General features: G+C 43.1%; 1 protein-coding gene across 1 annotated transcript in view; it reads right to left on the bottom strand.

Moving 5' to 3' along the window:
* The window catches only part of LOC147712121 (pancreatic triacylglycerol lipase-like), a 201867-nt gene that overhangs the window by 27032 nt on the left and 160485 nt on the right, over nucleotides 1-14350 (bottom strand). Inside the window, exons 7-8 of the mRNA XM_086920290.1 lie at nucleotides 1813-1932; nucleotides 1593-1712 (exon numbers count right to left, since the gene is read on the bottom strand). Of these exons, the coding sequence (XP_086776416.1) occupies nucleotides 1593-1712; nucleotides 1813-1932 (240 nt within the window). The remainder of the gene's footprint in view (nucleotides 1-1592; nucleotides 1713-1812; nucleotides 1933-14350) is intronic.

The following is a 14350-nucleotide window of genomic DNA, read 5'->3' as shown; positions in this document are numbered from 1 at the left end:
TCCAGACATTTTGCTTTGGAAATGCAACCAGTAAATGGAACAGGTCAAATCTGAAGCGGGTGAGTAACATTTTTTCAAACTGTGTTAATTTAAAGTTCAGGTAAGGTTCAACGGTAAACACAGTCTGCGCTAGTAAAGAGTGTTGAACAGATGGTTTATAGATCTCGGATAGTAATCGTAACTGGCGCAGGTGAACAAGGCACTCCCTTTTTAAGTTCTTTTTTGGGATTTCTTTTATCAGTAAAGGATGGTCAAAATACTTCCTATATCCTAGATCTGTTAGTAGCGCTTTGACATAGGACAACCATTTGATCTTCCTACAGTGATCCAATGTTAGGATATCTTGAATGATCGCCCTAGTCAAATGACATTGCTCGGTGACCCATATTCTACGCCACAACATTATTGGCTGCAGTTTTATAGTGTCTGTAATGTAGTCGATGCCCAACTCAGTATGGCAGGCATAAGTGGAGCAAGTTTTTGGTACCGCCAACAAGTATCTCAAAAAGGAGTTCTCTATTTTTTGTATTGAGTCCACATTTGCAAAGCCCCATATCCCCGCCCCATATGTTGCCGTACTTACACATTTTGAGTTATATATTTGCAACATTTCTTTGAGTGGTCGCTGCCCCAATCTTTGTGAGAAGATTTTTAGCGAAGATGTCTCTCGGAGAAATGAAAGTTTCCTTGTGTTGATAGCTGGGTTCCATTTAAATTTTTCGTCAATGACGATCCCTAAATAAGGATAGGTTGGAGTCCTGTCCAGTTGTTCACCCTGTACCAGCAGTTTCCTGTGTTTTACATTTCTTTTCTCCCCCACATGCATTGTGTAGGTTTTTTTTGCATTTAATTTCAGGTTCAGACTTGCCATGAAGGCACAGTATCTATTCAAGGCCAACTGTAGTTCATTTGGTGTTCTTGCTAAAATAACAGCATCCACTGTGGGCTTCATTGACTTCAAAAACAACAACTTGTACCCAAAGCTATGTTATCAAATTAGCTTCTGGGTCTGTCGGGCTACGTATGGCAATTGCTGGGGTAATGCTTTTTGACTTAACATATGAAAATCAAAGCCTGGCCGAAGCCTTCCGGATTCAGAGCTGATGCAAATATTTAACAAAAATGATGTGTTACCAAGCTTTGTAAAATAGAAGTAGTTTGATTCAATCATTTGGTGAGCGTTCAGGCCATTTTATATTTTGGGCCCCAGTCATGCCCTTGAACAGTCGCAACCCTTGCTAAATTATGTTTCTGCATCAGGTGAGCATTTGCTAATTGCAAAGCCAGATTTCGCAGGCGTCTAATGAATGCCATTGGTTTCTTAGATTAAATTTAAAAAGTCATGCATTGTCCACAGCGCCTGCCGTGAGAAAGGATAACCCCATCGCATTGCCTGCAGTTTTTATTTACAGTTTACATAATATTGCCTGGTGCTTATTAGATTAATTCTGCAAGATGCACAATGAATTGTGCAAGGTTGTTTGGGCATGAGGTTTTATGAGTGTGTTCATTTATCTAGCATGATTTACTAATACTCATGCCCTTAAATGAGTGGAAATACCCTTGCATTGACACACACCCACAAGGCTTACCTTGCCAAATGCCATCAAGGTCAACAATCGTAGAGATTATGTTTTTATTACACCCCAGCATCTCCACTCCTCCATTTGGAAAGAAATCAAGATGGCCGACTAAATGACTCATGCCTAAACCTGAAATACCAGAAGCAGAGGTTAACAAAGAAATGATAAAGAACTGAAGAGAGCAGTGTTTATATTCAGATTCTTAACTCGATGTTGGATCATAACGTACCTAGGTTGGGAATCATGGGGCCGGAGTCAGTGTGGATGACATCAACAAGGGCTGCATCTGAGGGATCCAGTCTGACCTCTATGGGCGTGCCTTGGAAATAGGGCTCAGCTGGGTCCAAGCCTGAATGAAACAGAAGCCATTTGAAACACATAGGTGGCACCAATTCCTGAAAACCCTCAAGCTAAGTACGAATACTGTCACTCACCTGCACTTCGCAATCGTGGTTTACGTCATCACAAAATCCAATAAATCACTCTCTTAATCATTTACCAAACCCTTTAACTATCAATAATTTTTCGAGTCCTCATCTCCTTTAATTGGCCATCACTCCAACAACACACACACAGCCTGCAGCCACCTACAAAGTCGACCACTCTGCTAGCAATTCATATATATTTTCCCTATCACTCCACTCGTACGTATTTGGTGTAGTACACTTCAAGTAAAGTATTACACCGATTGGTTATCACAGCTCACCATCTAGGCACGGGCACAAATATTATTACATCAGCACTTCTGCTAAATGCCATTCATCATGTGTTAGTCTAACGCGAATAGAACGGATGCCAGCATCACCGCATGCACTTTGATCAGTCATGCTTATCACTTTCCGATGACAGCGCAGTCAATGCTATTTTGCAAGTAATACAGGGCCCGCTTGCCAAAATGGATAAGAGCACCAACTGATACTGATAACGGTCTCCCTGAAGATTTTTTTCTCAGCGTCATCTGCTGCCTACACATTGCTGCCTGGAGGTTTATCCTAGGTCCCTGGTGCTGTTCCCAGTATCTATGGCCAGAAAGAGTGCCTGCTGGGTCAAGTTGCCTTTCAGGTTTCTTTCGCAGACTTGGATCCACAGTATAGTCACTGACACCGAAACAGAATATAATGAGCATAGCTCTTTTTTTTAGGTTTCGCCTAAGTGAAAGCTGCGCACTGCGCAGCTTTTCGCGCAGGCGAAAACCTAATGAGAATACTATGTGGCTTGGGAATCCGCCCTCTGTTCCATTGGCTACCTCCATAAATGGAGGCTAGCCATTGGAACTGAGATCTGTCCGTCATAGCCGGACCATATTCGTGGGCGTTCCCGCGATTTCTTCCCTCTCCACCCTTTTCTGATCGTCATCGCGGCGGTGGGTGTGTGCTATTTTTTTTTTTTCGTGTCGGCCTGTTTTGTTCTTTTTAGAAGTGTCTGTTGCTGGAGTTGGCTGCAAGATTTAAGTTCTCACTGGCCTCCGCTTCCTCCCCGGGGAATCAAATAAATAAATAAACAATGGCAGCCGGAGTGACGTCACGTCAGAGGTATTTTTAGGGTTCAGGGGTAGGTTTGGGTTTTGGGGTACAGGGGTATGTTAAGGGTTCAGGGCTAGGTTTGGGTTTTGGGGTACAGGGGTATTAATTTGAATAAAACATTTATTCTTTTAAATTGCAATATTTATATTATTTTTATGTATTATTTTATTTTATTACCCTTTACACCCTAAAAACGAATCCCAACCTGCTCCCTTTAAATACCCCTGCACCCCATAATCATAACCCACCCTTACTCCTTAAAATACCCCAACACCCTTAAACACTAACCCATCTTAACCCTATAAATATAGCCTGTACCCCAAAACTCAACCTATCCTTAAACCCTAAAAATACCAGTGTACCCCAAAACCCAAACCTAGCCCTGAACCGTATAAATACCCCTGTACCTCAAACCCCAAACCTACCCCAGAACCCTTAAAATACCCCTGTACCCCAAAACCCAAACTTAGCTCTGAACCCTAAAAATACCCCTTTACCCCAAAACCCAAACCTACCCCTGAACCCTAAAATACCCCTGTACCCCAAAACCCAAACCTAGCCCTGAACCCTTAAAATACCCCTGTACCCCAAAACCCAAACCTACCCCTGAACCCTAAAAAATACCCCTGTACCCCAAAACAAAAACCTAGCCCTGAATCCTAAAAAATAACCCTGTACCCCAAAACCCAAACCTACCCTGAACCCTTAAATACCCCTGTACCCCAACACCCAAACCTAGCCCTGAACCTGAAAAATACCCCTGTACCCCAAAACCCAAACCTAGTCCTGATCCCTTAAAATACCCATGTACCCCAAAACCCAAACCTACCCCTGAACCCTAAAAATACCCCTATACCCCAAACCCCAAACCTTGCCCTGAACCCTAAAAATACCCCTGTACCCCAAAACCCATACCTATCCCTAAACCTTAAAACTACCCCTGAACCCCATTACATAAAACTATATCTGAACCCTTAAAATACCCAAACACCCCAAAACATATACCTCAGTACCCCAAAAGATATACCCCTTTACCCATACTTACCTTATCCAAACATTAAAAAAACACGCTTTTACCATTCATGCATTTTCAACGAATTTCGTTGTAAATGTATGCGTGGTAAAAGCATATAAAATGTAATACCATGGGTTATAATGGCATTGCGGAGTCATGGTACTTTCGTAATGAAAGTATGCGGAGTGATGGTATGCAGAAAGAAAGTTTCGGAATAATGGGTGTTTACCCTCCCCAATAAGCACATTGGTGGCACGGCGGCCCACATCTCCAGCAACATACTCATATTTTTTCACCACTCATTTGAAAAATGCACAGGTCTCTCTCATTGATGGCCAGCACCGACATACACTTTTAGACACACCTCCCGCCACAAGTTCTAGAATTGCGAACTTTAGAGCAGGGGAGCTACGTTCGAATCTCAGCATCAGCACAACATCCTGTGATTCCAGGCAAATCGCTTTGTCTCCCCGTGCTTACCACAAATGAATGTGTTCTTCTGTAATGTAAATTGTGCTCATGCCATGTTGTTGAGTTCGCGCTATATAAAATTGCAAGGAAAAATAAAGTAGGGAAACTCGAGTTCACACACTACTGAACGCGCACTCTTAATTAAGTGCATCAGCAGTGCACTGTGAATCGGAGCGTTTCACAGGCCTGTGACAGATAAGAAATGCTATCAAAACGAAATCCTACAAAACAAAATACTACTGACCGGCAGCAATTCATACCCGGACTACGTCGGGACAGGCTGCTAGTGTATTATAAAGTGTAAGTGGGGAGCAGCAATAACCATAGGGTATCAGACTTTATTTATGGTACGTCACATTGCGTATCACATACGTGCCAACATTTCAGAACAGGAAAGTCCTAGATTTAAAAAAAGAAATGGGTGGAGGGCGGGGGTAATGTATTTTAAGCATGGGCGAATTTTGCGAATTCGCGATCCGCGAATTTGCGGATTTGCGAATTCGCGATCCGCAAAATTCGCAAATTTGTACGAATTTGCAGATTTTTGTTTTTTTGCGTGTTCGCTGTGTTTTTTGTGTGTTCGCGGGGTTTTTTGCGTGTTTTCGGGGATTTTTGCGTCTTCGCGAGCCGCTTGCATAGCGAAGTTACCCATGCAGTCGTTTATGGGAGAGGGAGAGAGAGATAGATAGATAGATAGATAGATAGATAGATAGATAGATAGATAGATAGATAGATAGATAGATAGATAGATAGATAGAGAGGGAAGGAGAGAGGGAGAGAGAGAACGAGAGAAAGAAAGAGAGGCCGGATCTCTGAAGGGCCAGATTCCTGAGTTGCCCCTACAGAACATACAGCTTTTTATTTTTAGCAAAATGCATATGAAAATTGTGCTGTAAAGGTCTCTTTTAGTTTATCCCCTCCTGACAACTCAAAATGGGTGTATTTGCCATCCTCTCCCTTCTTCCTGTTTTTTATATCTGTAAGTGCTTCCTGATGAGGTTTAATTCCTTGGACAGGTGCCTCGTTGCCTACTTGTAACTATTCTCTGACCCTGCTTCAAGGGTCAGAGCAGGGTCAGAGAATAGTTGCAAGTAGGCAACGAGGCGCCAGGAAGCAATTAGCAGCAGGTATCCAAGTTGAAGTTAATTTGTTTGTAACCCTTTTGTAAAAGGTTACAAAGAAATTAGGTTCAACTTTTGCACCTGCTGCTGTAACCCTTGCTTGGCTGAAAATTCGTCCCCGCAGATTCGCGGATTTTACAGCGATTTCGCGAGATTCGCGGATCGCGAAATCGCGGAAAATCCGCAAATTCGCCCGCGAAACGGATTTTATGCCCACCCTTAATGTATTTCCCCCAATGACTTCTATTAAAGCAGAGGCTCCTTCAGGTGGAGACAACAATCGGGAGCCTCCCACCTGAATTGGGTCTATTGGTATCCATGGCAATATTGAGTTTGCTATTCCTGAAGGCTAGCTCTGGCATTGGTGTCACAAAAGCAATTTTCTTTGCAGGTCTCTTGGCAGACAGTGTTATTATAATGTTTGCTTGTGTCTCGCTTCAGAACCAATACACATCTAAGGCACAGGAGTCATTATGATTATGGAAATACTGAAGCAGTCATCCTTCTTCACCCACAGTACCTGAGCTGAAACAACTTTAATGCTTTTTCAGGTATTTTACAGTAAAAACATTCAGCTAGCTGTTCTGTGTCACTCAGAATGTCACCGGCATGATACTGAAATGTCACGCATGAAATATCTGCAGCTATACCAATGTCACACATAGGCAATCGGAAACTTGGCAGCCCTGTACATCTGTTCCGATGACACCCCTAATGGGAGACAAAGGGGATTATGAATAAGGCATCCCATTTTCTGTTTTGGTGGCTAACTGATAAAAGTTAAAACAAGCAAGCGCCATATCTGTGTGACAAGGAACCGATATAAGCTAAACAAATTACAACCTTTGCACCGTTTTTAAATGCTGCTATTAGTCAGTTGACGAGGACATTTGAAAAAAGTTTTAAGCAATTCATTCTGTGTTAGTCTATGTTTTTAACAGAAGGGGAGTGCTGTCATTGCGGGGACCAGTGGGAGTTGGAAATTGAATCTGTATAGTTTTGCACTGCACTTTACTGCGATTGTACAACTAGAGATGCCATTTTGGTAGGCGCTCTAGTTGTCTTCGTGGGCTGTCCCCCATAAATGAAGAACGTGCCCCTTTCAAACAAAATACGGTGACCTATACCTCGGTACAACTGTGGATGAAGTATTCCCTTGTTTTTGTTGCGACTTTGTGTGGACGAATACACGTACAGAACGTCGACGTTGCCTTTAATTGCCCCGCATAGACAGACACGGACGTCTTTGCTGCTCTCTTCGCTTTTCCCAAGTGATCGCTACGGCGGCACCCATATAGATTCTTCCACCGGCTGGTGTAGAAGATCTCCTATAAGCAAACAAGAAATCACTACTTCAAGAATGATTCCGGAGTTTGTCGGCTGACATTCTCCCACCTTTAAGGACCCACTGAAGGAAGCAAACACTCTTCTTTCATTCATTCGGGCTGTCCTACCCACTCCTTAAGTCCTGATGAAGACCCGACACAGATGCATATGAGTCTGCACTAAGATACAGGGTCGAAACGTCAACGTTCTTTACGTGTATTCATCCACACAAAGTCGCAACAAAAACAAGGGAATACTTCATCCTGTTGTGACAATTGTATTCTAAAGTGGACATCCTTGACCTAATGTTTTGTCTATATCTATGAATATATGTCATTTGTTTTATCTTTGCACAGCACCATGTCACCAGTCAAGACCAACCCCTAAATGTTCATACAGTCTATGTGTCTCCTTGTTTTGGACAGCTACATATAATTTGTGGATTGATTATTGAAAAGGTATATACTAAAGATTGACCTTCAGAGCCTTAGACGGTAGTGTGTGTCTTCTTATATCCTCTAAAGCCTTGGTTCACAAACTGTGCGCCGCGGCACCCCGGTGCGCCGTAATGAGGAGCCAGGGGCGCCGCGACCACAATGTGGAAAGTGAGGTCTCTTTTTTCTACAGCCAAACATATCACCAGCATTATGTTTCGTGTAAAAACGGAGCACGTTAGAAATCAGATATAAAACATAAGCCAAGTCAAGGCCTTCCTTTCGCTGAGAGAAGGTTTCTACTTGGCTTATGTTTTATGTCTGATTTCTAATGTGCTCCGTTTTTACATTAAACATAATGCTGGCGAGAGGAAGGCCTTGACATGGCTTATGTTTTATGTCTGATTTCTAACGCGCTCCGTTTTTACATTAAACATAATGCTGGTGATATGAGTGTAAAACGAAGGTTGGACATTTACACACATATCACCAGCATTATGTTTAATGTAAAAACAGAGCACGTTAAAAATCAGACATGAAACATAAGCCAAGTCAAGGCCTTCCTCTCGCTGAGAGAAGGCCTTGGCTTGGTCTTATGTTTTATGTCTGATTTCTAACTAGCTCCGTTTTTACATTAAACATAATGCTGGTGATACATGTGTAAATGACTATACTCCGAGCGATACTCTGTCCTATCCCTTTTTGTGCAATGGATACCACAAAGCAGACACAATTCATGTGTAAATTATGCCACTTTGTAACCCTAATATTTTCAAGTATCTCAGCCACTAATTTTGAAGTATATTAAAGTGTTATTGGATGTTGCAATCAGTGGAGTGAAACAGTGCTGCTGAGTTAAGGGGCGGATTTATCCTCTGAACCCTAGTTGTTCATTTTTGCTTATTTTGAATTTTCACAGCATATAATCCTTTGGTATGAACAGGAATACTGCATCTAGAAATCATTAAAGAGCCAACAGTTCTTTATTGTATCTGGGTTTCTTTTCGGAGGGGAGGGTTTTCACTGATGGGTATCAGGCTCCGTTTTGGAGAAGCTTCTTAGAGTGCAATTGTGCTGCGCCTAACTGGTAGAGAGAAAGAAATGTAAGGCCAGAAAACTCCTACATCCATCATACCCACTTTTGCATCCACCCACTGAGCCAGACTCCCTTTAGCTTCCAGGTCTCCTCTAGCAGAGGCCTCAGTCCACCCTTTGAACTGCACGAAGAACTTGGGGTGGTTAAAGGCAAAGTGTGCCAGTACCACTTGCTTCTGTGGATCTCACAGGGATGTCCTCAGCTGCTCATAGAAGAGGAAATAACCCACAGCTGCGATCTTGCAGTCATGGAAATGTTGTTGTGTAGTTAAAAAAAAGTTGCATGGAAACATTTGGCTATTAATCTTGTATCGTTTCACACTTCACGAGTTTTTATTAAACAACTGTTATCTTCCTATTTGTTTACAAATATGATTATAATACCTTCATTGCATCCCAATTAATTTAAGGAAGACAACAGGAAGTACTCCCGAGGTCGGGCATATATCCCACCCCACCCGCCCACCGGTAAAAAAATGGTCGGGAGCCACGGTCAACTGCCACTTAGGTCAAGGGAGCCACGGGTCAAAAAAGTTTGGGAACCACTGCTCTAAAGGGATACTTCACCACAGGCCAAGCGGCAGGACTGCTGCTGGTCTAAATTAAACTTTTAGGAAAGGAAAGCTGCTCTCAGCAAGTCTAGGATTGAACTAGGCAACCATACTCCTGTGGCCATCTTTAGATTCTCTGATTGAATCAATAATTTTCTGAACCAGGTCATCCTGATGAAATGGCGCAAATGCGATCTAGGAGGCAGAAAATCCCCCATGGTTCAATTCCCACTTGCTGTCCCTAAAGAAGGAATGTAAAATATTGGAGAAATAAATGGAGGTAGTCTTATGATGAGTTGAGTAATCAAGAGTATCAGAAGGCAACCAGAACTATCATTACGAAACCATAGCCTCTCAAGCCTCCTACTATACTGCCAAAATTGATAAGGCTTCCAACTAGCCCAAAGACATTTTTCAGATTCCGAAATCTCTGACTGAGCCCAGAACAGACAGCTCTTTACTAGAACCGACAGTGGCACGCAGTAACAATCTGGCCAACTTTTTCCTGAAAAAAGATTACAGACATCTATTCATCTTTTCCTAACAGGGAGAAGGTGTTAGACCCTTAATCGAGGAGGAAATCCTTAGGGATCCATGAACAAGGCCTGTCCACCTTCCTTGCCATCATGACAGCCATATTTCAGTACTATCTAGCATGGTTAAGTGGGGCTCACCATTGGAACCGGCCCCCTCCACATTTTGTAACACAAGTCTGAGAACCTCTTTCCAGTACAGCAGGACCTATTAACCCTGTCTTTAACCAGTGGGCTGGTTCCCCCTCAATGGAAACATGCAGTGGTGAAGCCTCTGCTGAAAAGTCCAGTTTGGACCCATTATGTCCGGGTATCTAAAGGGTCTATCTCCTTGCTGCAGGGAGTGTCTAAAAATTTGGACAAGCATGTAAACCAACACAATCCTTCTTTTTTGGTATTAAACTAAATTCTCCATCCTACCCAAATGGGGTTCGGACCACAACACAGTACTGAAACGACACTTTTAGCGGTGGTGGAGGAACTCAGAAGGCTGCTGGACCAACAAGGTTCCGCAGCAGTCATCCTTTTGGATCTCAGTGCCGCTTTTGACACTGTTGACCATGCAGTACTCACCCAGAGAATTGAGGATGTGGTTATAAAAGATAGAGCACAAAAATGTCTAGCATCTTTTCTCAGGGGTAAGACTTTCCAAGGGCTTGATCAGACATGCTACTCAGACACTTTTCCTCTGAAATGAGGGTTGCCTCATGGTTCCACTTTAAACACCACCCTTTTCAATCTTTAAATGCGACCCCTCGCTAAAATCGTACTTGCCTCTGGGTTGTCAAAAGTTTCATACACCCGGGTTTTGTTATCGATAAAAATCATTCCCTCAAACCTCAGTTTTCCTGGGTCACGGTGCCCTGTTTTGCTGTTCTTAAATGGATTAAAAAATCCTTTGGCTAATTCCACCGGCAGCTCAGAGAACAGTTTTTCAGGCTCTGGTAATATCCAGTTTGGACTACGGCAATGTGCTTTATCTGGGTGCAGATTAAGCCTCAGTCCACTGGTTGCAGGTAAATCAGAAGGCAGCTGCGCTTCTTTTTTTCCATCTGTCTAGATGCGCTTCTGCATCTCTTCTGCCCCATCAACTTCATTGACTTAAAGTCAATAAGCGCATCAAGTTTAAGGCCCTATGTTACATGTATTCGGTCCAATGTGGCCTTGCCCATTTCCAGGGGAAGAGTCTTCCATTATCCAGTAGATATATCTACTCTTGAGTTCCTGATATTCCCTGTGATTCATTTGTAACTTCTCAGGCTAGCTTGAGAGGCTGACTTTGGAGAATCTAGGCTGCTCAAAACATGTGGCTAATGACATTCAGTTGTCATGGAAACACTTCTCTCCTCATATAAGAAACACTGTTTTTTTTCTTATTCAAAATGCTGTCTAAGTAAAACATTGCATCTGATGTCAGTAGATCCTGATCAAATCTTAGATTTCTTGAGAGAAGGGTTCCTAAAAATCCGGCTCCTGCAACCTTAACATTGCAATGGGCTGTTATTAAGGCATTTAGTGGATATCCGGTGAATTGTCTGAAATAACATCATTGGTGGTAAGGTTGCTAAAGAGATTTAGAATGAGGAAACCATTTTTTATAGCTTCACTCCCCATATGAGATTTGTCCATTGTTTTGAGGTAGTTACAACAGGGACCCTTTGAATCTCTGGAATCTGTAAATATGATCTGTTATCGGCAAAAACTGCATTTTTGATAGCAATAACATCTGCCAGAATGCTTAGGGAATTAAGAGCCCTTGTAAACTCGGCGCTACTTAAAGATGTTGCCAGACAAGGCGATCTTGAAACCAGGCCCTAGGTTTGTCCCTCAAGTGAACGCAAAGTTTCATTTACAACAGGAAATAGCTCTTCCTGTTTTGCAATCTGAAGAACAATAACATTCTTCAACTAATTGGATTTTAGAAGAACATTAATGGCATATCTTCAACGTACAACATTTTCTTTTAGTTTTTAACTCTTTGTTGGTGAGATTTGGTAGTGTAAAAAGGGGAAAAAGATTGCTCCTTCTACGTTAAGCAGATGGGTGCGGCAAGCGACCTGTCAAGCTTATAAGTCACATGGGGAGACTCCTCCAGCACACGTCCAAGGTCCCTCCACTAGACCCGCCTCAACATCTTGCCCTGAGTGTGTAGAAGTTTCTTTTTAAGACATTTGTAGGGCAGACAGTTGGGCTTCCCATCCTACATTTGTAATGCATTATAGGATTGATGTAATGGACTCTATCGCTGACAATTTTGGGTCAGTGGTGTTGAAAACCGCAATGAGGTAATTGTTGTATATAATAAATGATGATAGCACCAGAATATTGGTGCCAAAGGTGTTTTTTCTTTGATGCTTGTGATTTCCTCATTCAGTAAGGGCTAGGACAAAGAGGACATAAAAGGGGGTAATGAAAACATTACTTACTAGTAAACTTCATTATTCCTAGTCCTAATGTTTTTCGTCAGAGCCCTAATTTTCCAGACTTTGTACCCTGTTGGTCTAACTGACACAGGAGCTTTGTTTCGTGCTTGAAACAATCCAAAAGCGGATGGAGTGAGCAATGCATTTACTTCTGAGATTGGGCAGAACTACATTAGGACATCATGTGCAAATTTCATTTTTTTATATTTGCATTGACTGGGGTAGATAAAACACTGTCTGTGGTCAGGGACGGGGCCTTATTGGGCAAGGACTGTGACAGGGAATTCTGCAAGTCGGAGCAAGGAAAATTACTAGTAAATAACCATGCCATTTGTAATATTATGCGGTACAAAAGGGGGTGGTGATGGACGGAGTATCTGAATCAATCAAACACTCACACCCAGGGAAGGCATGGCTTGGCAGTTCGGGCTGGACTGTTCCCATGAGGCACAGGGTCAGACTGATTTGCATATAGCCATGTCTGAACTGGGGTGGCAGAGTGGGCTAAAGAACGGTGATGGATCAAACCCAGATCTTTTGACTGGGTGTGAATGTTTGATTGGTTCAGATGCTCCGTCCATCACCAACCCATTTTGTACCGCATTTGTAATATTATGTAGAGTAAGGACTGATCCATGCATGTTACTCACTCATTCTCATCCTCATCCCAGTTCTTACAGAATTGAGCTGAGCCACCTCACAAGAGATGTGATTTGCTGTCTAAACCTTCAAACACAAAGTGAGGCCTTCAGCCTTTTGTAAGCCTCTGTACTTCCAGGGGCTGGGTTTCAAATGTGGGACTTGGGAGGAGGTGGGCTCTCCATTTTTCCTCTCCCATGCTCTTCTGGTGGGTTATGCAGGCCAGCTGGGAACTCGGGAGCTGATTGTCAGGAGATGGTAGCAGAGGGGTTTATAGCTGGGGTTTAGGGTGGGTGAGCAGGGACTTCCTCTTTCATGCACCCCAAGTTGGCTGTCAAAGGTCAGATGGAGTAAGTAGACCTGAGATGGTTAGGCAGCCAAGCCAAGAGGTAATATTTAGGCACTGGCATGGCTGGGGCAGTGATTACAGGGTAGATTTACTGGAGACCTGTTTGATTTGAGGTCATAGGATAGGTGGGTTAAATCATTACAGAAGGCAGTAGTGAGGCAGTGCGGGAGACCCTGCACTGTTATGCAGGAGGCAGAGGCAGAAGGTAGAAGTAACCTTACAAAAGAGGCAGGAGGCTGGGGCAGGCCTTTTAGGTGAGTGGGGTGGCTTTGGCAGTAATTGCATGGTCACTGTAGTACACCTTCAAGACTATAGAGAGGCTGGCGGTGGGAGAAAGGAAAAGGGTACTAGTTAGGCAGTTGTACCACCGAGGACAATATGGTCGAAAGAGGTGAAAGTTGCAGGAGCACTCCTTAAGACCTTGAAGGTTTATGTGCACCAATGGCTGTGGTATGGAGAGAGACTGACAGTGCGCATAGCAGCAGCTCCAGAGTGGTCCGAGGCGGCTCCGGTGATGACTACTGGTAAGCCAACCCATCTCTCGTGCACAGAACAAAATTGAGAAGCTTCCAGGGAACACATATTAGTAACAACAGAATGGGCGGTCTTTTTTGGGGACTCTCAGGGTAAGCAGACAGAAGAGTAATGAGAGTACGAGTGCATGCATCACCATCAGTTGATAGCTGTCTCATTTGGCAGTATTTAGAGAAGCCGGTGAGGACAGTGTGTCTGGAAGGAATAAGGGCATTTTTGAGGGAGTAAGTTTAGGGGAAGGAATTAAGGATGGCTGCTGGTGTTGGCGGAGAAGAGCCCTAGGGCCCTCTATGTATGTGAGCCGCCACCAGAGTATTAAAGGAATGTTGTTCTAGAGTGGGTCTTTTGAAGAAAACATTGCTACATTTGTGGATGCTGTCAGTGTTTATGGCATGCAGTCATCTTCTACATGTGCTTCTTTGAGAGATAAGTGAATGGAAGTTTACATATTTTACACCAGAATGGGGGTACTTTGGTTTAAACATATCATGCAACAGACCAGGTAATATGAACACTACAGTATAAGTTGTGTCCAACAGTTGAAATCTACACAGAGGAGTGTCATGTGATGGAGGAAGTATAGGACATCAAGTGGGAAAAACAGATGGTACTAGTAAGAGAAACTCAGAGATATCCTATTATACCCTTGGTTCAGAAAAGCAGGTAGGGCTAGATCGATAGAAGTCCCACGTCATGTTACTGAGTCTCTCCACTCCCTGCCATAGGCACCAGATTGGGAAGAAATCTCCCAGG

Source organism: Lissotriton vulgaris, chromosome 5 (assembly GCF_964263255.1).
Source record: "Lissotriton vulgaris chromosome 5, aLisVul1.2, whole genome shotgun sequence".
NCBI classification, from domain to species: domain Eukaryota; kingdom Metazoa; phylum Chordata; class Amphibia; order Caudata; family Salamandridae; genus Lissotriton; species Lissotriton vulgaris.
Note: the sequence above shows the minus strand (reverse complement) of the source record. Positions and strands in the feature narration are given on the sequence as shown.